The sequence below is a fragment of the Colletes gigas genome, unplaced genomic scaffold (genome assembly GCF_013123115.1).
Source record: "Colletes gigas isolate AHSC1104 unplaced genomic scaffold, ASM1312311v1 Colletes_gigas_Sc00122, whole genome shotgun sequence".
NCBI classification, from domain to species: Eukaryota; Metazoa; Arthropoda; class Insecta; order Hymenoptera; family Colletidae; genus Colletes; species Colletes gigas.
In genome coordinates, this window is record NW_025106746.1 from 53783 (window position 1) to 78502 (window position 24720).

At 31.5% G+C, this 24720-nt stretch overlaps 5 protein-coding genes across 5 annotated transcripts; 3 read left to right on the plus strand and 2 right to left on the minus strand.

The window, feature by feature from the left end:
- The first annotated feature begins 7305 nt into the window (after positions 1-7305).
- On the plus strand, positions 7306-8377 carry LOC122404202 (uncharacterized oxidoreductase SSP1627-like). Its single transcript, XM_043408134.1, has 2 exons — positions 7306-7469; positions 7624-8377. The coding sequence occupies exons 1-2, from the start codon at positions 7306-7308 to the stop codon at positions 8375-8377; spliced, it is 918 nt and encodes a 305-aa protein (XP_043264069.1).
- A 19-nt stretch (positions 8378-8396) lies between these two features.
- Positions 8397-8960, plus strand: LOC122404203 (putative acetyltransferase SH0499). Its single transcript, XM_043408135.1, has one exon. It carries the CDS (start codon positions 8397-8399, stop codon positions 8958-8960), a length of 564 nt encoding a protein of 187 aa, XP_043264070.1.
- A 9344-nt stretch (positions 8961-18304) lies between these two features.
- On the plus strand, positions 18305-19147 carry LOC122404204 (sucrose operon repressor-like). Its single transcript, XM_043408136.1, has one exon. It carries the CDS (start codon positions 18305-18307, stop codon positions 19145-19147), a length of 843 nt encoding a protein of 280 aa, XP_043264071.1.
- A 3013-nt stretch (positions 19148-22160) lies between these two features.
- Positions 22161-22913, minus strand: LOC122404194 (uncharacterized oxidoreductase SSP1627-like). The gene has a single exon (XM_043408125.1). The coding sequence runs from the start codon at positions 22911-22913 to the stop codon at positions 22161-22163; it is 753 nt and encodes a 250-aa protein (XP_043264060.1).
- Positions 22914-23033: 120 nt separating this feature from the next.
- LOC122404206 lies at positions 23034-24607 on the minus strand. The gene is made up of 3 exons (XM_043408137.1): positions 24276-24607; positions 23138-24124; positions 23034-23040 (listed from the first exon to the last, which is right to left on the minus strand). The coding sequence occupies exons 1-3, from the start codon at positions 24605-24607 to the stop codon at positions 23034-23036; spliced, it is 1326 nt and encodes a 441-aa protein (XP_043264072.1).
- Positions 24608-24720: the final 113 nt, after the last annotated feature.

The following is a 24720-nucleotide window of genomic DNA, read 5'->3' on the forward strand; positions in this document are numbered from 1 at the left end:
ATCATTTTGATGTCACTCAGAAAAGTATTCTGAACGATTTGAGAAAAGCAGAAGATGATTTTAAGCAAACAATGATTGAAAACTGTCCTTCTGAAATATTTAATCAAGCAAGTCAGATTCTTTATGTTTCGGATGCTCTGTTTGAATTGACAGGTTTTATAGAAGACTTCAGTTCAGGCGATTATCCAGAACACACCTATAGTTACGAAAAACAAATAAGCGCCCTCTTTGACCGATATTATACAAATCCTCCTCACAATGGAACTGAATTATTTATTGCGGCTGCAGAAAGAGCCTGGTACGATTCAAGTGTCAATTATGAAGTTGGTAGTGATGATAAAGCCTATTTTATGGAGGACTATGTTTCTGATTACTTTGGACTTTTACCTTATCTCAAAGCTTATGAACCTAAACCAGTTCAACTAACCAATGATGCTCCTCAACACTCACAATCAAAATCACACTCAATATAAGCAAAGCAAGAATAATCAAATTCTTGCTTTTTATTTTTGGAAAGGAAAAATATGACCACTCAATCACCAGAAATTGAACCCTTGTTTCATGGTTCAGACCGCTCATTTGACAAGTTTGAACTACAAAAAGACCCTACAAATGGTGTAGGGCTTGGCTTTGGAATTTACCTCACAAATCATGAAGATATAGCTAAACGCTATGCTCCAGATGGAGGAACAATTTATAAAGTTGATCCTTCAGTCATTGAAGGAAAAGCTGTAAGTGCGGCTTCTTTAACCCTCTCACACGAAACGGTCACACGGATGATCTCATCCATTGCGAAAGATGAAATTGAAGAAGATGATTATCCTTATATTCTTTCTGAAGGAGGAGATGAACCTCATGAAGATTGGGATAATTATAACGCCTCAATTGCCTCTAAAATGGCTGCTAGTTTTTTGGAATATGAGGACAATGACGTTGATGTGATCAATCAAATTTATCAAGTAATCGGACGTGAACCAGAAGTTGCGCCTCGATTATTAAAGGCGCTTAAAGATGAAAATATTACTCATGCTCGTCGAACAATTGCAGGTGGGGACTCTACTCAGCCTTCACTTGAATATATCGTTTTTAATCCTGAAAATATCAAAATACTTTCAAAAGAAACGCACAAAGTCCAAGCTGATCATGACCTTCAGTCAATCATTAAAAATAAAGATTATGCCGCATTATCCGAACATCTCAAAAGTGGAGTAAAAGATTATTTAAGAAGTGATGTCTTCAAAAATTTCCTCAATTTCATTTCTAATTTTCACCAATACTCACAAAAAAATGTTCGTCTTATTTTAGCTCAAAATCCTGAAGCAAAATATGTCGCCTCTTATAAAAAATGGGGTGATGAGCTTGACAATCCTGTCAAGAAAGGGGGGAAAGCCACTTATATCTACGCCCCCAATCCTGTCATTAAAAGAGACGAGCAACGTCGGCCAATTGTTGATGAAAACGGAGAAGTCGTCAAGGTCATACACTATAAACTTGTTCCAGTTTTTGCGGACAATCAAACCATTAATCCAGAAAAGCTCCCTCAACCTGTTTATGACCTGTCTAAAGATTTGGATGACCCTAAAGCATTCATTCAACTTTACCGTTCGCTAGAAGCCATTGCTCCAGTTCCAATTGAATTGATGAAAATGAATGACCCTGATCTCAAGGGTTACTTCAGTCCTAAAGATCAAAAAATTGTTCTACAACCAAACTTAGGAGAAGTGATGACTTTGCGAACAATGATTCATGAAATGACACATGCCATGTTGCATACTGACTCTAAAGCAAGGTTTGGAGATTCGACGTATCGCAGACAAGAGTTTGAAGCAGAATCTGTCGCTTATATCGTTTCTAAACATCTAGGAATTGATACCAGCGAGTACAGTTTTGGCTATCTTTCTTCATGGACACAAAGCGGAAATAGTATTGAGTCCTTTGAAAAATCTCTTGAAACAATTAGCGTTCAAGCACAAACACTCATCAACCGTTTAGAACAAAGTCTCACAAAAGTTTATACCCTAGATGCGCCTGAAAATAAATTTGAAAAGCGCCTCCAGGAAGCGAGAGATAAAGGGAAAACTCAAAGGGCTGAACCTGTTATTACCCCTCAACCTGTGGCAGAAAAAACGGAGCAAGAAGAATCCCCAAAAGCGAACCGTCTCCAACGCAATCTTTAAATCGGCGGATGGGGACGGCCAATAAAAGTTTACTAAGTAGCGTAAGAAAACAACCACAGGAGGACACGCAAAATGTCAATGAATGAAGCAGATTTTAAACTCATCCTTTCTCAATTTCTTTTAAGAGATGAGACAAGCGAAAACCCAAAAATTCACCCTCAAAAAATTGAAAAAAGAAAAGCTCCAATCCAAAATAATTTGGAAAACTATATTACTGAACTCATAAACAATGAAGTTGAGATTGACCTTTCTGATTACAAAGCAGCACTCAAACAATTAAAGAAAATGAAAGCTGCGGAATACGACGAGTTGGTCATGGAAATTGTCGAAGATTATGAACTTTTGAATGAAAAAAAGAATAAAGTATTCCCTTCAGGCAGTACCCCTTATCCTAAACAAATCATGAACCGAGCAGTAAAGGAAATTACTGCAGAGATTCAAGTAACTTTTTCAGATGACCTCGAAAAACGAGAGGGCAAAGAACAAAAAGCCAAAAGTTTGTTGGCTGATTTTTCTTGGTTACAAGGAAAAAGAAAAAATGAGAAGTAGAAACTACTTTTCATAAAAAAAGGGATTGGGGACACCCCCAAAAATTAAGTAAATGGATAAGGAAGAAACCTTATCCATTTCTTAAATTCCGTAAGATGCTATCATCTTACTATGCTTGCAAAAGGTGAAACCTCGTCCCCCTGGGCTAAGAGGCGAGGAAAACAGTTTGTTTTTCCTCAAAAGGGGTGTAGGGGGAAAGTTGGTGTCCTCCTACTCGCCGAAGGCAAATTTTTTTGAAACTTATCTCAATAAATTTGGAGTATCAAAAGTTTTTTATGATGTAATAGCTGGAAAGAACATAAGGAAAAAAATGAGTAAAAAATATATTTTAAAAAGACCGATTCAAAAAATTATAAGATTTTCAAAAGAAGAAAATGATTATTTGAAAGATAAAATTGAGCGAAGTCCATTCAATAATTTTCAAAACTATGCTCGAATATTATTGCTCACAGGCGAAGTTAAAATGGTTGATTATTCTGAGCTTCAAAGGCTTAATGGAGAAGTCAATCGAATTGGAAATAACATTAACCAGATTGCTAAACTCGCTCATCAATTTAAAGAAATATCAGGAGAAGACATTAATGATTTATCTCAGCAGCTCTCTGAAATTCAAGCAATGATTTCAGAACGATTTAAAGAAGAATTGAAACAAGAAAGATTAATCTGATGGTTTACACAAAACACATTATTGTTCATAAATTAAAACATCTACGTCAGGCAAAAGACTATGTAGAAAAAGCAGAAAAAACATTAGTTAATGAGAGTAACCCAGAACATCTGACTAATCTCTTCCCCTATATTTCTAACCCAGATAAGACAATGAGTATGCAGCTTGTTTCTGGTCATGGTATCACAAATGTTTATGATGCGGCTAACGAATTTATTGCCACAAAAAAATTAAAAGCTCTAGCTAAAGGGAATGAATTTAATTTTGACCCCAAAACTGGAAAGATAAAATTTAACATTGAAAGCTTAGAGAAAAATAATGCTGTGCTTGGCCATCATCTTATCCAATCTTTTTCTCCAGATGATGAACTGACCCCAGAACAAATTCATGAAATTGGGCGTCAAACCATCTTAGAATTTACTGGCGGTGAATATGAATTTGTGATTGCAACTCACGTTGATCGTGAACACATCCATAACCATATCATTTTTAATTCTACGAATCTTTATACTGGCAAACAATTTGAGTGGAAAGTCATTCCTAAAGAGAAAACAAAAAGCGGTAAAGCTTATGATGTGACCAAAAATAATTTTGAAAAAGTTTCTGATAAAATTGCTTCACGTTATGGCGCAAAAATCATTGAAAAGTCTCCAGGTAACTCTCACTTAAAATATACAAAATGGCAAACTCAGTCCATTTATAAAAGTCAAATTAAGCAACGTTTAGACTATCTTTTAGAAATGTCATCAGATATTGAAGACTTCAAAAGAAAAGCAACGGCTTTAAATTTATCCTTTGATTTTTCTGGCAAGTGGGCCACTTATCGGCTGCTTGATGAACCTCAAATGAAAAACACACGTGGACGGAATCTTGATAAAAAACATCCTGAAAAATACAATTTGGAATCTATAATTGAACGACTCGAAACAAATGAGCTTTCACTTACGGTTGATGAAGTAATAGATCGTTATGAGGAAAAAGTTGACGTAGTCAAACAAGATTTTGATTATCAAGTCACGGTTGAAAAATGGCAAATAGACCACATGACAAGTAAAGGATTTTACCTTAACGTTGACTTTGGGATTGCGGATCGTGGTCAAATTTTTATTGGAGGTTATAAAGTTGACCAACTTGAAAATGGGGACTGTGTGCTTTACCTAAAAAAAAATGAAACCTTTCGTCTCTTGAGTGAAAAGGAGGCCTCCTTCACCAAATATTTGACTGGTCATGACCTCGCAAAACAGTTAGGGCTTTATAATGGAACTGTTCCTTTAAAGAAAGAGCCTGTGATATCCACAATTAATGAATTAGTCGATGCGATTAACTTTTTAGCTGAACATGGCGTTACTGAAGGGACTCAATTTAACAATATGGAGAGCCAACTCATGGCTGCTCTTGGGGATGTGGAAGAAAAACTCTCTATCATTGATGATAAAATCATGGAGTTAACCAAAATTTCAAAATTACTTATTGAAGTTGAGTCAGGTTATTCTCAAACAACACTTGAGGAACTGGAGAAACTGAGTGTCAATCCAAAATTAAAATACCTGGATATTCACCAGGAACTTCAATCTGAAAAAATGAGTCGAAAAATACTCAAAAATAAATTTGAACAAACCGTTAATGAGATTAATACTTTCAATGAAATTAAAGCCACTCTTGAAGAAAATAAAGAAATAAAGAAATAAAGAAAAAAGAAGGAAAAATATTATAATATTTTCTCTTTGAGAAAATAATTTTAAATTAAAACACCATACAAGTCTTAATGAATAGCTCCTGCTAAAATGGACATAGGAATAAAGCCCTATGTTAAAATCATTTTAGAAGGAGTTTTTCTATGAGAAAAAACAAAAAGTACACTGGAGAATTTAAAGAAAAGGTAGTCAAAGAATATCTTTCAGGCCAACATGGAGGGCTAAATACTGTTGCCAAAATTTATGATGTTAGGAACGTTTCGCAATTAAAGAAATGGGTAAAAAAATATCGTGAGGATCCAACAAGTCTCCATCGAGAAAATCGAGGGAGAAAAAAACTATCTTCAAAAACTGACAAATCTAGAGAAGAACTTTTACAAGAGAAGATTGATTATTTGACTATGGAGAACGCAATTCTAAAAAAGTGGGTTCAGTTCATCAAAGAAAAACATTGATTTTCAAAACAATTGATGAGCTGTGTTATCAATATCCAATCTCGCATTTGTGTAAATACTTTGAAGTTTCGAGAAGCGGTTATTATGCTTGGAAAAAATTAGATAAACCTTATTACAAAAATTATGATAAGGATTTGGCTTCAAAAATCTTGCTACTATTCAATGAACGAAAGAAAAGTTATCGTTACATCACATTTCAATTAAAAAGAAAGTATGAAATTACACGAAACCCTAAAAAAGTCTTGCGATATATGCGTATTCTTAATATAAAATCTCCTATTCGTAAAAAGAAATTCTTCCACTATTCTAGAAAAGAAGTGTCTCTAAATTCTATCATTGTTTCATCTAATATTCTTAATAGAAACTTTCAAGCAAAGGTACCCATGGAGAAATTAGTGACAGACGTTTCCTATATATATCACAAAAATGGACGACTTTTTTTATCCGTTGTCAAAGATCTTTTTGACAATTCAATATTAGCTTATCAAATTTCAAAGAAGAATGATATTAAGCTTGTCATGGATAATTTATCTCAAGTTTTTTGTAAGAAAAATTATGATTGTATACTCCATTCGGACCAAGGCTTCCAATATACGACACGAATTTATAAAGATACGCTTGAAAGTCTAGGTGTAAAAATTTCTCATTCACGTAAAGGAAACTGCTATGATAATGCCTGTTGTGAAAACTTTTTTTCTCATCTTAAATCAGAACATTTATATCTAAAAAAAGCAGAGAACGAAAATGAACTGATTGACCAGGTTGACGATTATATTGTTTGGTACAATGAAGATAGGCCACAAGAAAAGCTAAATGGAATGTCTCCAAAAGAATATAGAAATGATTACTATCAGTAAAAAAATTATAAAAGCTAAATTTTAAATATCAATACGCTATATGATAAACTCTCCATAAAATTTATAAATTTTGTTCCCCTATAATCTTCTAGCTTGACCTAAAGTTAGCTTTAGGTATTATAATAAAGTTGTAAATATAAATTCTTTAGATATATTAGAGGAGAAAAGATGAGTAATGAAATAAAACTAACTTCAAATTGGGATAAAGTATTTCCAAAAAGCAATAAAGTAAGTCATAATAAAGTGACTTTCAAAAATCGTTTTGGGATTGTTATTGCTGCAGATTTATATGAACCAAAAATAAAGAAAAGCTCCCAGCACTTGCAGTAATTGGACCATTTGGAGCAGTTAAAGAACAGTCTTCTGGTTTATACGCTCAAGAGATGGCCGAAAGAGGATTTCTTACTCTAGCCTTCGATCCCTCGTTCACTGGTGAAAGTGGTGGAGAAGTTAGGGATGTTGCCTCACCAGATATCAATACTGAGGATTTTCAAGCAGCAGTGGACTTTTTATGGAATCATGAAAAAGTTGACTCAAATAAGATTGGAATCATAGGTATTTGTGGTTGGGGAGGACTAGCGCTAAATGCTGCTGCTATCGATACAAGGATTAAGGCTACTGTGGTATCCACTATGTATGATATGACAAGAATTGCCGCAAAAGGTTACTTTGATTCAGTAGATGAAGACCAGCGTTATGAATTAAAAGAGAATTTAAACGCTCAAAGAAATATAGATTTCCAATCAAATACTTATGAAAGAGCTGGTGGGGTTGTTGATCCATTGCCTGAAGATGCAGTTGATTTTGTAAAAGCTTAATCATGATTACTATAAGACAGAAAGAGGATATCATAAGCGTTCAGTTAACTATAATAAAGGTTGGGCTATCACCTCTTCTCTATCATATATGAATGGTAAACTTTTATCTTATAGCAGTGAAATACGGAATGCTGTTTTAGTTATACATGGTGAAAATGCTCATTCACGCTACTTTGGTGAAGATGCTTTTAAAACTCTAAAAGGAGATAATAAAAAACTTATGATTATCCCTGGAGCTTCTCATACAGATTTGTATGATCAAAAAAACATCATTCCATTTGATGAATTGGAAAGTTTCTTTAATAAATATTTAGAAGTATAATTATAGTGTAAGCGAATGTTATTGGGATAAATAGATTCTAATAAACTTTTGAAGACATAATATTTGATAAACAAACAATGGAAGGAAAATAGAGATGATAAAAGATAAAGTTGTTATTATTACAGGCGCTTCTTCAGGTATAGGAGAAGCAACGGCTAAACTACTCGTTGAACAAGGGGCAAAAGTTGTTTTGGGAGCAAGACGCGAAGAGCGATTGAAGGAACTTGCTGATAAGTTGGGCCCTAATGTATCTTATAAAAAAACAGATGTTTCAAAATTTGATGAGGTAAAATCCCTTATTGATTATACATTAGAAATTCATGGACATATAGATGTACTATATAATAATGCTGGGATTATGCCGCAAGGATTTCTTCGTGAAGGAAATTTAAAAAGCTATCAAGAAATGATTGATATCAATGTAATGGGAGTTCTTAACGGAATAACTGCTGTTTTACCAACAATGCGTAGCCAAAAAGATGGGTTAATCATTTCAACTGATTCAGTAGCTGGTCACGTTGTTTATCCGGCATCAGCTGTATACAATGGAACTAAATTTATGGTGAGAGCGATCATGGAAGGTTTAAGACAAGAGGAAAGAGAATCTGGAATTCGTTCAACTATTGTCAGTCCAGGTGCCGTGTCAACCGAGCTTATTAGTACTGTGGGCAACAGCGAGATTGAGAAAGGTTTGACTGATTTATTTAATGGTTCTACTGACAGTGGAATGACCCTCTTGCCTATTGATGTTGCGAATGCTGTACTTTATGCTATTAATCAACCAAAGCATGTAACCGTATCTGAAGTACTAATTCGTCCAGCTAACCAAAGTGTATAGAGAGAAGTGAGGATAAGATATGGATTATATAGCTTTCTTAGAACACGTCCAGGCTGGAAAAATGCTTGAATCAGGGACCGAGATATTCACTTATATGTCTAAAATTTCTACCAAAGCTCAACGTATTTGTGCAGAAATTAATGGTAAATATCATAAACAAAATGAACTTATTTCTTTGCTTTCGGAACTTACAGGGCAAGAAATAGATCAATCAGTAAGTATCTTTCCTCCTTTTTCATCTGATTTCGGAAGGAACTTACATATAGACAAAAACGTATTCATAAATGCTGGTGTAAGAATTCAGGATACTGGTGGAGTATGGATAGATGAAGGAGCGCTTATTGGACATAATGTTGTTCTTGCGACGTTAAATCATGACCTAGAGCCAAGTAGACGCCAGAATTTGATCCCCGCTCCCATTCATATTGGGAAAAATGTTTGGATTGGTTCTAACGCAACGGTCCTTCAAGGAGTAACCGTGGGAGAAAACTCCGTTGTTGCTGCAGGAGCAGTAGTAACAAAAGATGTCCCAGCTAATTCTATTGTTGGTGGTGTCCCTGCTAAGCTAATAAAGAAAATTTAAATAAAAAACTCGAGAGAAAAATTTTTCTTTCGAGTTTTTTTATTTTATGAGTGAGAATTAAAATAGCTCTCCTTGATATCCTGTGGTAAATCATTAGGAATTTTAGTGATTACAGAGTTTTCATCGCCTGCCTTTAAGGCTTCATTATAATACCAACATTTATAGTTAATCATATCAAGTGTTTTTTTGAGATTTTCAATTTCACTTTGAATTTGAATTTTCTGCTTGTCAAAAAGTTCTTTTCTGACCTGTAGTGTTTCATTTCCTACTTGTGTCCACTCGATAAAATGTTTAATGTCCTTAATTTTCAATCCTGATTTTTTCAAACAATCCAAAACTCTGATTGCTTCAATTTCTTCTTCAGAGAATTGACGAATCCCAGATTTCCTTTCAATCTTTGGAAATAATCCCTCTTTATCATAATATCTCAATGTAGATATCGGAATATTAAACATTTTTGACACTTCACCAATAGTGTACATGTGAATAGCTCCTCTTTAAACTAATTACAGAATAGAATATACTCTCTTCTATTTGCCTTAGATATAAGTATATAAATATTTAGAAGCGAAGTCAAAATATATTTTCTATTCTATTCTTTACCAGATACTATATCCTTTTTTAGTGTCCATTTTAACTGGTGCTTGACATAATGGCTTGTAAAGTTTTTTTTTGTTATAATGATGAATGTAGAAGTTTAAATAGACGGTGGCTCTGAAAGGTGGTGAGGCTTATGTACGTAAGTTCAAAATCCAACAGAAAGGAGCACTCTTATGGTGGATGTAGCAATGTTAGTTATCGCAGCTTGCGGTTTTCTAATTAGTTTGCTTACATTTATCGTTTTGTTGATTGAAAAAATCGCAAAAAAATAAGAACCGTCTAGCTTTGGCACGTTAACGGTTCTTGAACTAAATGTTGCCACCGACTTTTAATCGGCTACATTGGACTTGTTGACGCAAGTCCTTTTTTCTTTACCTTTATTTTATCACAACTTCGTTTTTTTGTCATCTCGTTTATTTAAGAAAGAAAAAACACTCTGACGAATCGTGTGTTAAATCAGAATGCTTTTTGCTTTTGTTTAAGACTCTCTAAAAATAACATAAATTTTGAAGATAAGCAAATCATATTTTCTATAAAAATATCCCAGGTGTTTAGATTAAAAACCATCTCATTTTATAATAAATTTGCCATAATTGGCGATTTTTAACCTTTTTTATCACTCATAATATGAGAATCGCTTAACTTTAGTTAATCAAATCAATTCTCACAAACTTTTTAAGGTCTTTTAAGTCCTTTTCTAATAACTCAGGTAGTTCATCTTTCTTTTTTTTACGTAATAATCTTATTGCCATACCAGTTAAACCTTCACAAACATCAACGGTTACTACTTCTTGTTCTGCTGTGATTGCCCAATTATAGATAGCATATGTGCCTATCGTTTTTCCTGTTTATCCAAACTTTGTATTTGATAATGTATGAATAGTTGAATGATATTTCAATCCGCTTTATTTCCATTTAAACTCCAACCCTACTTCAATACCTTAAAGTAAGTTCACAGATTCAATATCACTCCTCCATTCTAACCAATTTGGGATCTCTTTTAATATATTCATGACTTTATCTTGGCTTACATTTATAAAAATACTTCTTCTAGCAGTCACTAGTGCCTTAATTTCAATTTTAAATTTATTTTCGTTCATATTTTTATATCCTTTATTTTTAAAGAAAAGATGGGTCCCTACTTTAATATGATCTCATATTAACCCTATTATAGTAATAGCTCCACCTTATACAACTCTCATAAGCATTATGAAATCCGAAAAGATCTTTTATTATTTATAAAAATATTACTTAATCAAGTTCTGTTGCGAAGTTTTAAAAATAAAGATAAGCTTTAAGATTACTCATCATCTCAAGCAAGCATTCCCATTAATCTTTTGATTTCCGTAAAGACCATGATCTTTTATCTCGCTCTATTTTTTGATATACTATTAAAATCAATCAGTTAGGAGCTTACTTTGGAAAAACTTAAAAAAATTGTAACCCCAAAACGTATTTTAGTTCTTGTAATCTTTATTCTAGTTCTACGTTTCGCTTTTCAAAATTTGAAACCCGTAACAGTTAACCTTGTTTTTTTCTCTGTCAACATTCCTGTTTTCTTTCTTATCTTGGGTTTGTATCTCCTTGGAGTAATTACAGGCTGGGCAGTTAAGCGTAATGATATTAAAAAAATTGTGAGTGAGGCTCAAACTGAAACAAAAAAAGACTTTAAAGATTCGCAAAAGCAAATCAAAAAATAAGATAAAATTTTCAAGATAAAGTGTTTCATGAGGATATTAAAAAAACAGAATTGTGATTTTGAAGTAGTCTGTTTTTTTATTTATTTATTTATTTATTTATTTATTTATTTTATCACTTATAGCAGAATAAAAAAGGTTTCGATTTTTTTAGTTTGTACCTCTTTTGTACTTTAGTTAGAGAATTATTGTGAACATAAAAAACCAATCTAGCTAGTTGTTTCTTTATGTTCAGTAATATCATTAAGTCTCATTGATCACTCGTGAAATGAATAAAACTTGATACTAGTATACGTCACGTCAAACATACTCTATTAAATTTTCTTGAGAATAGAACAACTGGTCCAACTATAAATCCAAGGATTATCCCAAACAATAAGCTACTTGGTTGAAAAACTATTATGTAGTACTATATTTTAAAAATACATTCTTGTTGTAAAAAATAGTCCTTTTTCTTTAACGCTAATTATAGCAAAAATAATTTAGAAAACTTCTTAAAAGTACTGGAGTGAAGCAGATATAATATTTCATATAAATATAAGCGAATATTCATCAATATTTAAAAAAGGAGAAAATTAAATAAAAAAAACTGATCACAGCATATAATAATCAGTTAGAGTGTCCAATTCTTTATTTTGATTTTCCTGATAAGTATTCTCCTAAATAGACATCATTAATTCTATCATAATCTTATGTATTCTGTGATGCCTGACTGTAATTTTAAGAAGCCAATATCGGAAAAACTCATAATTCTTCCGTTATCTTTAAAAAGGTTTATATCGTTACAGAACAATAACATATTATAAAAAGAGATTTATTTATTTTTGTGTATTTAATAAAAAAGATATCTTTTATAAACTACAAATGATTTGTAATTTTTTGAAAAAATGAGCAGATGATTTGAATTGCATTAAAAAAGCTGATATATTATAGGAGATTAACCATACAGAAAGGAGTCAATAATGATTTGGTCATTAATTATCGGAGCTCTTATAGGTTTAATTGCTAGAGCAATAACCAAAAAGTGGAAGGTAATAGGAGAATTTAGTGTCTAGAATAAAAAAAGGAATTTTTATATTCATTGATCTTATCATGTTATCTCTGATTCTATTAATTTTGTGGGAAAACTTTAATGCTATGAACTTTACATGGAAAATTAAAGAAGCGACACAGGTTTCAGGCTTTGGTCAGTATGTTCCACAATACATCTTTATTTTTTGTTCAGTTTTAGCATTAGTTCTTTTTATTTCCTTAATTACATTTTGTTTTATACCCAAAACATATTTATCGATTATTTTGGATGATCAAATGGGGCACTTGGTGCTAAAACGTGCTGCTATTGAGGGTCTGGTCAGAGAAAACATTACGGAACTAGGTTATATAAGACAGCCGAGCATCAAAATCAAATTGTTTAAGAAAAAGGTAAAAGTTCTTATTAAAGGAGAAATTTTACCACGAGAAGAAGCTGTCGAAAGAATAGAGAAAATTTCTCATTCTTTACAAAGTGACTTGCAAAACTTCTTTGGTATAAATCATAAGTTGATAGTACAAGTGAAAGTTAGAGGATTGGCAGCTAAAAAAGATTCTTCTAGCATTCGCGTAGATTAGGAGCAGAGATGACATTTTTAGAAGAATATAAATGTCCAATTATTGGTGGAATCGTAGGAGCTTTTTTAACGCTATTAATCTTTACGATAGGCTTTTGGAAAACAGTGCTCCTTCTTGTTCTTATTGTAATGGGAGCTTTAGTTGGGTATTATATCCAAAAATTAGGGATTATTGAACACTTAAAAAACAAATAATTTTTTAACTAAAAGGAGAATCATAATGGTAGAAACAAATAACAAACAAAACGTAAATGAAATCAAAGGAATATTGACTTATGAAGACAAAGTGATTCAAAAAATTGTAGGTTTGGCTTTGGAATCAGTTGATGGACTTCTTGCAGTTGATGGAGGATTTTTCTCAAATCTAACAGGGAAATTAGTAAATACTGACAATGTTACTGCAGGAGTTGATGTAGAAGTTGGGAAAAAGCAAGTGGCTGTAGATCTTAAAATTATTACTGAATACAAGAAAAGTGTTCCAGAAATCTACAAAGCAATGAAAGAGATTATTCGTAAAGAAGTAGCTGGAATGACTGACTTAGAAGTTGTGGAAGTAAATGTTTCAGTTATTGATATCAAAACTAAAGCCCAACAGGAAGAAGATGAAGTAAGTCTGCAAGATAAGGTTACTGATGCCGCACAAACGACAAGTAAGTTTACTTCTAATCAGGTTGATAAAGTTAAGGATAAGGTAAAAGATGTCAAAGTTGATGGTTCTAGAGTAAAATAGTTTTAAGCAGAAAAGAATACCATTAAATTGATGGCATTCTTTTTTGTTTGAAAGTTTATATTTAGCATATTTAGTTTTTAAAAAATGAAGATAAAGAATATAAATGAGCTTAACGATTTACGGTTGATCCACCATTAACATGAATACATTATATAAATAAACCGATCGACTCGATTCTATTATGTGTTCTTTAACAATCAAAGCATCTTCATCATTTTCATGATATACAATATCAGTATCCGCTCCTTCATGGGAAAAGCAATTGCAACTGCTGCGCTAATACCACTATCTCCACTTTTAATAATAGCTTTTAAAGTTTTATTCATTTTTCTCCTTTGCTATAAAATGTATGAATACAAATTGTCTATACACTAACAATTGTTTTTACTACTCACGCTATAGTAAATTTTTTCTAAATATGTAATGTAATCTTACGTGCCAATTATAACATGTTAAGATAAAGTAACAAAAATTAAAATCTATAAATTTTTAGGATCTATAGTGCTGATATAGTTTTAACTTATTTTTTATCAATTATATCAAGCTGTTTCGTGAAGTTTTTTTCGATTTGTCTAATTTATTATGAAATTAAAGAAGTATAGCTAAGGAATTCCAATAGAGCTTTAAAAAAAGTACTTAAAAATAAGGAATTATTGTAGCTGTTTGTGATTACCTGAATTATAATAAGAGCTATCGAGAGGCTGAGGAGATGATTTATGACCAAGAGATGGAGTGTTGCAAAACAATTATTAATATATTTATTCAAGAATGTACTAGCCCTTCATTTAGAAATAGATTATATATTAAAACTGATCATTGGATCGTCAAAGGTCTAAATAGCATAATTGCGTATGAATATGCCCTATTAAAAGATGGAATAACTTTTACCTGATTATTGGGATGACCTACCTCAAAAACAATACAAGAGGGAGAGAACATTCGAAGAATATACCAAAAGAACTGAGAGAGTACGAAATAATTCTTCAGTTATAGGTGGTTGCTAAAACTCAAATATTAATATGAATACCAGCTTAAGATAACGAATAGTAAGAAATGGTGTTTTAACTTTTGAACTTTGCAATCTAATCTTCTTTGAGACATCTACTTTCTTTCTTCAAGAAATATTTTAGCATTAAGGGTCCTAGAATAGTAGATAATATAATAATAATTAAAATAAACGAGTGCATATTGTCAGTGATTATTTTATTATCACTTCCTATTTGGGCAATCACAACGGAAAATTCTCCGCGAGGGACTGTCCCCGAACCTATAATAGCTGAATCATTTATTGTGTATTTTTTAGTAACATAAGCTCCTAAACCACTTCCAAATAATTTGCTTACTACTGATAGAGCCACAGCAGCTATTAATATATATAGATTTGGAATATATAAACTATGTAATTCTAAACCAACTGATACTAAGAATACTGGGACAAAAATAGAAAAAGCAGGTATAGATGTTAGGGAAAGTACTTCATCTTTTATTTTGGTTTCACTTATAGCAACACCACAAATAAAAGCTGCAATGATATCCGAAACCCCAAATATACTGGCACTACCTACAGCTAACCAAACTATAATCCAACTACCGATTAAATTTGAAAATGGTAATTTAAGCTTATCGAAGATTAATGTAAAATATGGAATGAAATACTTTGAAACTATGAAAATAAATATAAAAAAGAATATTTGCTCCGAAATCATTACTAATAGCGAAGCCGTTTGCTTTGTGTCTGATACACCATAAAGTGTCAAAAAAACAGATAACGTACAAACTGCTATGATATCATCAAATATTGCAGAAGTCATGATTGTTACTCCATTTTTATTGTTTAAACTATTATATTCTTTCAGAGTATCTATTGTTATAGATGTTGACATGGCCGCAAATAAGATTCCAAATAAGATTGAAACTTCTAAACCCTCGTTTAAAACGAACCTAGAAAAAGCTATAAAAGAAAAAAAAGGAACTAGAGCACCAACTAGAGCAACGCTTGAAGCAGGAATAAGATACTTTTTAATTTTAGATAAGTTACTCTCTAGACCTGCCATAAACATTAATGCAATAACACCAATATTTGAGAACAAAGATAGTTCCTGATCTATATTAATTATGGAAAGTAACGAAGGACCTACAAGTACACCTGCAATCAATTGTCCCACTACAGAAGGTATGCCTATTCTTATGCATAATTCCCCACTTATCAAGGCTATTAGTAAAATTATAGCTATTTTCAAGTAAATATCCATTTATTCTATCCTTTATCTTTTAAAAATTTATATGCTATATATTATAGTATAAGTCATATTATGTATAATAACATGTTAGACTTACTCTAAGTCAATAGTTTCGTTTCAGTAACATAAAAGTAGGATTATTAGTGCTTATTATAATAGATATATGAAGGAATTTATACAGAAACTTCTAGCTTTAAAGTAATTGCGTATTTATAAAAATTAATGTAAAAATATCGAAGTTACTTTATAATTTTTATTGACTGATAGTTACTCTAATGATGTATACTATAATTAGGTTATTTATAATATATGAAATTAACTATATTTACATTTGATAATAATGCTAAAAATATAAGAAGAATATTTATATCATGATTTTTTAAAGTGTAGTATAATAATTATAAGTTTTAAATTTCATTTTTTTAGTGTATAGATATAAATCTTTTATTATTTAGATGTCTATCTAGTAATATCCTTTAGATAGTAAATATTAAGTTAGTAAATAATCGTAAAAAAGGAGGTTTTTATGTTAACAATAAAGGAAGTTTCAAAAATAATGTGTATTTCACCATATACTTTGAGATTTTATGATAAAGAAGGTTTATTTCCTTTTGTGAAAAGAAACGAACGAAATATTCGCATTTTTACTGAAAATGACTTGGAATGGGTCTATGTTGTTCAATGTCTTAGAGAAACGGGGTTACCTATTGCAAAAATACGACAATATATTATCATGTGTATTGAAGGAGATCAAACTATCCCAGAGAGATTAAAGCTGCTGGAAAGTCAAAGAGAGAGTATACTTCTTCAACTTTCTGAAACAAAAGAAATGCTAGATATGGTGGACTATAAGATAACTAGTTATAGAAATCGTATAAATAATAAAACTGATAGAATATTTAACCCATTTGAGAAAAAATTAGCTAAAAATAAAGAGAACTACACAAACGAATAATATTAATAAGACTTAAATTAGGAGGTAAATATTGAAAAGTATTTTAATTATCGGACCAGGAAGTGTCAATGGCTTGGGGATGGAAATTGCAAAAATATTTGGTAGACAGGGATATAAAATCTTAACGATTTCTAGAAATAACGAGAAACTTTTTAAATTTAAAAGAAAATTGTCTGAAAAAAATATCTTAAATGAATATTGGATAGCGAATAGTAAAGATAAGCAAGCGGTAAGTCAATCATTATTAGAAATGACCTCTTTGCATGAGATAGAACTTGTTATATTCAACTTAAATTTAAGAAGAGATGATAATATTATTAAACTTGAGCCTGAAGAAGTATTGAGCTCTATAGAAAACAATTCAACTAGCTTGTTAAATTTCGTTCATCCTATATTATCTCACTTAAAAAAAATTCGGGAGCGATAATTACAACAGGTGGGGGACTTGGAATTCATCCAGATTATCATAAATCCAGGGTCTCAATAGATAAGTCAGTTCTGAGAGTCCTTACTTTTCTACTTCATGATAAATTGAAAACATCAGGTATATTTGTTGGGACAATAACAATTGCGGCATCCATTAAAGAACATAGCCCTAGCGCCCCCAAAAACATTGCCCCGCTATACTGGAATATGTTTGTTACACGTAAGACCAAAGAAATATTGTTTAGCGACTAATTAAGAGCACTTACAATAAACTATTCATCAATTATTGTAGTATGTGAATGAATGATTGAAAATAAAAGTTGATTAAGTTTGTTTTTTTTTTAGAATCGTATAAAGTATGGATATATTACAAGTACACCAAAAGAGGGCTGGAAAAATATAGATATTGTAGGAAATCTCCGTACACATTTTAGGGTTCCAATATCTTGGACTACAGATGTCAATGGTTCAGCATATGGAGAATATGTGAAGCTCCAAGAAAAAGAGGGTCATACTTCAAGCTTGGTCTACTATACTATAGGAACAGGCGTTGGTGGTGGTGCTATTTTTAATGGAGAATTTCTTGGTCTACTAGGTCATCCAGAAATGGGTCACACCATAGTACGAAGACATAAAGAAGATAAAACATTTGATGGTTGCTGCCCATTTCATAAAAATTGTTTAGAAGGATTAGCTTCAGGCCCATCATTTGAAAAAAGATTAGGTATTAAGGGAGAGAATGTAGAAGACACTCATGAAATTTATCAGCAGGTTGCCTATTATATTGCGCAGGCAGCTCTACAAAGCACGTTACTGATTCGCCCAGAAAAAATTATATTTGGCGGAAGTGTAATAAGTGAAAATTTGCTAGCTAAGGTAAGAATAATATTAAAAGAAATGCTAAATAATTATATTGAGCTACCTCCAATGGAGGAATACATTACTACACCTACCATAGAGAATAATGGATCAGCTTCTTTAGGAAATTTTGCATTAGCAAAGCAAAAAATGCAACAGTAAAATAATAACACCTAACTTACAAAGGGAGGTGTTTTTTGATATAATTTTATAAAGGATAAAAGTACGAATATGAAATCTAAATTAGAAGATGTAGCTCATTTAGCAAATGTATCTAAAACTACTGTATCTAGAGTTTTAAACAATAGAGGTTATATTAGTGAAAAAACGCGAGTGAAAGTCTACCAAGCGATGCAAGAATTAAATTATCATCCTAATATCCTTGCAAGGCAATTATTTCAACAAAAAACTAATATCATTGGGTTGCTATTCCCGATGGTAAGCAATCCTTTCTTTGGTGAACTTATTGAACTTATTGAAGAACTTGAAAAAGGATTGTATCGTAAAGGGTACAAAGTTATAATTGGGAATTCTTTAAATGATCCTCAGAAGGAAAAAGACTATTTGAATCAATTACTAACAAAGCAAATCGATGGATTAATAGTGGGAACCCATAATAATGGGATCAAAGAGTATCAATGTAAGAATCTTCCAATTGTTTCTATAGAAAGAACTGTCAGTAAAGAAATACCTGTTATAGAATGCGATAACTATAACGGAGGAATATTAGCCACAAATTATTTATATGAAGCAGGATGTAGAAATATAATACATACTACAGGGAGATCTAACATAGATATGCCTAGTAACCTTAGAGATAAGGCATGTAAAGATGCGATGATGAGTTTTGGGCTAACCCCCTGCAGCTACCCTATATATTTCGATATGAATAATGAAGAGAAGAAAAAACACTTCAAGGAAATATTTATTAAATATCCTAATTTAGATGGAATTTTTGCAGGAAATGACGTTGAAGCAGCTATCATAATGAAAGTTGCTCAAAAATTAGGGAAAAAATTCCTGAAGATATCAAAATTATTGGTTTTGATGGAACAAAATTATGCAGGAATTTAATGCCTAATTTACCGACTGTAGTACAACCTATTGAATTAATGGCTTCCAATGCCATAACAATTTTAGAAAAAAATTAAATGGTGAAGAAATTGATCTAAAAACAACTTTTCCGGTTACTTTATATAAAGGACTACACTAAATGCTAAATATAGTCTACATTAAAAGTAACTTATAATCTTACATTATCCTATTTTCTTTTTAATCAAAAGTAAGCACAATAGATTAAACCAAGCTAAAGCTAAGCAGACCAAAAATGTAACCGAATAGTTATTAAAAGCTGTGCTAACTTTGCTTATAAGAGCTGGTCCGAAAGCCATCCCAATAAAGTTAAACATGTTATATGTTCCTAACACATTGCTGCTATTATACTCAGGTAATTCTTGTGATACAAGTAAATTTAGTCCTATCTGAATTGGTGAATAACCAATACAAATTAGGATGAATGATATACCAATTAAGTATATCCTGTACTCTGATAGGATAGCCAGACTGGCTGTACCTACTAAAATAGTGCACAAGGACAAAATTAAAACAAAAAAAATTTTTTTTTGTACGATATACTTTTTGCTATATAAGCTAGAAAAAATACCAGAAATGCTACCCCCAAAAAATAAAAATCCTATTTCCTGTGGACTTATGTGAAATTTTTTAGATAATAATATGGGAATTATAAAAAAAACAGCTAAATGACAAGCATTCAATAGGAATCCCATTAATATAAAAATTCTAAATAGGCGATTTTTAAAAATAGATAAATCTATAAAAGGATTGCTTTTACGTTTAGAGTAATTTATAAGGACAGTACCTATCATTAGAGAGATGGTAATAAGTAGATAATTATTATTGATGCTTAACATAATAGTTATTATTAGTATAAACGTCAAAACTAATCCAGCATAGTCAAAACTTGAAAAAGAACTATTAACTTCATTTGGCATCACTATGTTGATAATTAGAGGAAGAAATATACTAATCAACATAATTAAAAATAGATAGTTCCAAGAAGTGCGATTTGTTATAATTCCCCCTAACAAAGGTCCTACTCCCAAAGCTAAGGCAATAGAAATACTCAAAAGAGACAGAGAAATTCCTTTAAGTTTTATAGGTATGTACTTATTGATAGTAAGCATAGATAAGATTACAAAAGATGAGCTACCGCTGGCTTGAATGAGTCTTGCCAATATAATTAGTAGATAAAAGTGTGAACCTAAGAATCCAATTAGAGAGCCAATGAAAAATAATAATATACCTATATGTAATAGTCTTCTGATAGGATATTTTATAGATAATTTTCCATATGCTAATGAGCCTACCGCAGTTATTGACGTATACCCAACAGAAATCCAGCTTACTTGAGAAGACGTTAATGCCAAATCATTAGATATATTAGGAATTGCAACATTGAAAATAACAGAATTCATTGCTGCTAAAAGTGTTAATAAACATAATATTGAAATTAAGATAAAGTTTTTATTTACCATTGCTCGTTACCTCGAATTAATACGAAAATTTTAAATCATAAATTAGCACATTAGACTATACAATAATTATTAATGTAAATTAGTTATAAACTAAGTTTGGGTTATTAATATAATTATATCTAATTTTATCATCTGATAGTTACTCTAAGTCAAGGAATAGAAATTCTCAAATATTATACATTAATTAAATAGTTCAATCTCTCAATTGAGAATATTAAAAACAAATGCTTATTCAGTTCTTATAAAAAATTTTTTATAAGGTTTATATATAATTATCTAGAGTTTCAAATATACCATAAGCAAAAGCGAATCGTTTTGTTATACAGCTGTTTTACGATATAATTTATTTTGTGCATTATATTACTAATTTTTGAAAAGAGATAAATATATGATAAAAAAGATTTCATTCGATTGTTTTCACGAATTTCTTGAAAATAATATTGTTGAGTATAATATGTCTAAAAAACCAATATTAAAAGAAAGCTCTGGTGAAAAAATATGCTACGCATACGAAAAAAATTTTGAGTATTTAGCGGGCATTTCTTTAGAATATTACTTAGGGTTTATGCATATAAACTTCTTATGGGTTGATGAAAAATTGAGAGGAAAAAGAATTGGGGAAAGACTTATTTTAGTTGCGGAAAATCTGGCTAAAGAAGTTGGATGCTCTGTCATTTTCCTTGAAACCTTTTCTTTTCAGGCTCCAAATTTTTATAAAAAAAATGGCTTTGAAGAATTTGGTAGAATAGACAGTAATTCAAATAACAATGATACACTATATTTTATGAAAAAAACTTTGAAATGATGAACTTGTTTGAGAAATTAAAAGTTAAAAAATATTCTTAACTAACTAGCCTTCCATGTGGAGTTATGTCTTATTAGACGTTTTTATTTCTGAAAAGAATATTCAAACTCTCTCTGCTTATAGCATATTCATATTATAATAAACAGTTAAGGGGTTTTCTCAACTGTCCCTCACAACTTGAATCAAAAGACTGGGTATACTTCCTTGATAATTCCAGAAAGCTTTCATAGATTATTGTACTCATATTGAATAAATTTAACAATATACTCTAGTATAAAAACTTTAAAACTACACTTATAGACGGCTTTAATTTGTATAATGCGCTTTTATAAGGGTAATAACTTTTTTGAGACTATTTTTCAGATATAAATTAGTGTTGAATAGAGTTGTATTAATTGAGTTGTAACGATGAATTAAAAATATATGCTTGTTTAGGAAATCGACTTTATGATGGCGATGATATTCTATTCACAAAAGAGTTAAAGATTAAATAAAGGATATTTAGTATAGGATATCATATCATATAGATGGGATAATAGATATCAAAAAGAAAAAGCCATTAGTTAGGCTTTTCTTTTTGATATCTATTATCCCATCCTGTGATGATTCCAATAACATAAACCCCTAAGATCAATATGAAAACAGAAAGTTTAACAGAAACGTAATACGCTTGGGAGTCAAAAGAACTTTTAATTTGTTCAAAACTTTTTTCCATCTATTTGATTTATCAAAGTATGTGTTTAGAAGAACGCATTAAAACTTCACTAATTGCTACATTATCAGGTGTAGATAAGGCATAAATAACTGCATCAGCAACATCTTCAGGACTCAATGATTTATATGGATCTGAGGTTTCACCTTTTACCCAAGCTTCAATATCGGAATTTTTTACACTATCAACTAAATTTGTATTGACAATTCCTGGAGAAATCATTGTTGAACGAATATTATTTTCAATATTCTCTTGTCTTACACCTTCCATAATTGCCCCGAGAGCATACTTAGTTCCACAGTAAACCGCCGAATTTGGGTAAACTAAGTGCCCAGCAACTGATCCCATGGCAATCATATGACCATGCTTCTGTTTAACCATATACGGAAGACCAGCAGATAAGCCATTTATAACACCCATAATATTAACATTGACTGCAGAAAACCACTTTTCATTGGATTCATTGCTACCATCAGATAGAGGTCCCATAGGCATAATCCCAGCATTATGGAACATTGCATCAACCCTACCGTACTTACTATCTGCAAATTTGATAAGTTCTTTCATATCATCTAATTTGGTTACATCTGCTACCTTGTAACTCACCTCATATTCAGATAATTCACTTGAAATTTTCTCCAAAAGTGATGCCCTACGAGCCGAGATGATAAGTTTAGCACCAGCTTTTGCTAACTTTTCTGTTGTAGCTTTACCAATCCCGCTTGAAGCACCTGTGATAACAATCACTTTATTTTTTAAGTTATACATATATTTAATTTTATCCTTTTTTTGATATATTATTGTTTCTTGGATTAAGTTACTTAATGTTATGACAAATTTAATCAAATTAGTTAATACATTTAAATCATTTTTCACTAATTTGATAACTCAGTCCCTGTATGTAATTAATAAATTAATTAGAAGGTTTCTTATTTATTTTAGTTTTCAATAATAGATAAGGCTTTTCCCTCATATCAACTCCTGCATTAAACCCCGCTTGTCTATGAACTTGATTTACAGTGATATAAAGATAACCATCATTTCCAATAGACATCGAGTCCGGCCAAAGGATTAAGTCATTTTGTAATATTGTCGTTACTTCTCCTGAGGCACTGATAGATATTATTGAATTATTCTCATAGTCTCCTGCGTATAGTGTCCCGTCACTAGCCATAATCAAACCATCAGAAGATCCCTTTTCAACTACTTTTTTCACTTTGCTTTCTAATTCTTCATCTGTAAAATTTGAAAACAATAAGTTTGTTTCTATAGAAAAAAGGAATCTTCCAACAAGAGAGCAAAAATATAAAATTTTTCTATCTGGTGAGAGCTCAATTCCATCTACTGCTACATGAAACTTAGAGACTTCACCATTTTTGTCTACATTTTGAAGAGGAACCCCTTCGACTTTGGGTAAAATGTCTTCATCGACAGAAGTAGAAAGAGTACCATCTAATACACGACGAGCTTCTCCGCTTGCTAGATCTAGAATAATAATTGCTCCAGGACCGTTTACAGATGAATCTGTTATATAAGCTATTCCTTCTTCTCCACGATTCCAGTCAAAACGAACATCATTTAAATAAGTTGTAGTTAATAGGACGTCTTCTGAAAATTGGTAAGTTTTTAAAATAATATCCTTATTTATATCTATTAGTACTAGTTTTGCAGCTTTATTATTTGGGGAATTAAAAAACGGTGCCCCCGTATCTAAAATCCATAGATAATCTCGGTAATCAATATACATAGCTTGCACACTAAGCCACGTGCTTTGAGGTCTATTAGGGTCATAAAAGTTCATTGACTTGTTCGGATAAGGAACTTCAGTGTTATCATTCAATATCTCAACTACAGAAGATGTTACATCATCTCCCCACTTTGGATAATTTATAAAAATCCGACCAGATTTAGATACCGCGACTCCCGTAGGCATAGCCTTATCAAACTTGGCTTCAACTTCAAGAAGACCGATGCTTTTTCTTTTTGGATATTTCATTATTGTCTCCTCATCTAATTAAGTTAAAATGTTTTTTAGGCATAATAACTTAATATATTTTGCCGTTATATTAAAACGCAAATTCTTGAAACTATTTTTGTTTAGAAGCAAATCCCCAGTACATATCTCTATACATTCCTTCTTTATATTTCATAAACGGTACTTTCCCATGGCCTGTTGAAATGTATTCTGGTTTTAAGACATCTAAAATTTTAGCACTATCAATTGCTTCCTCCATGTTTAGTGTATAACGATATGCTGGTGGTAGTAGCATATCTTCAGAATTAGAAACCATATCTCCCGCTAACATTATATTTTCATCTTCATGATAAAATATAGTGTTTCCGACACTATGTCCAGGTACGTAGTATGATTTTAAGCCCGCTCTTTTTAGCATTTCCTCTGATAAAGGTTCATAAAAATCCGCTAAGGCTTCTGTTTTTGAAGGGTAAGGTGGAATTCCCATTTTTAGAGCTTCAATCTCTCTATAATCAATAAATGCTGGAATATCCCAAGCTTTTTTGTAGACCTTAACTCCTAATACATGGTCTAGATGCCCATGGGTTGCAAAAATAGCTG

Coding starts and splice junctions, on each gene's coding strand:
- LOC122404202 (XM_043408134.1), top strand. CDS start 7,306: ATGAATGGTAAACTTTTATCTTATAGCAGTGAAATACGGAATGCTGTT. Junction 7,470..7,623: donor GGAGCTTCTCATACAGATTT/GTATGATCAAAA, acceptor AAACAATGGAAG/GAAAATAGAGATGATAAAAG.
- LOC122404203 (XM_043408135.1), top strand. CDS start 8,397: ATGGATTATATAGCTTTCTTAGAACACGTCCAGGCTGGAAAAATGCTT.
- LOC122404204 (XM_043408136.1), top strand. CDS start 18,305: ATGAAATCTAAATTAGAAGATGTAGCTCATTTAGCAAATGTATCTAAA.
- LOC122404194 (XM_043408125.1), bottom strand. CDS start 22,913: ATGTATAACTTAAAAAATAAAGTGATTGTTATCACAGGTGCTTCAAGC.
- LOC122404206 (XM_043408137.1), bottom strand. CDS start 24,607: ATGGGAATTCCACCTTACCCTTCAAAAACAGAAGCCTTAGCGGATTTT. Junction 24,125..24,275: donor ATGAAATATAAAGAAGGAAT/GTATAGAGATAT, acceptor ATATCCAAAAAG/AAAAAGCATCGGTCTTCTTG.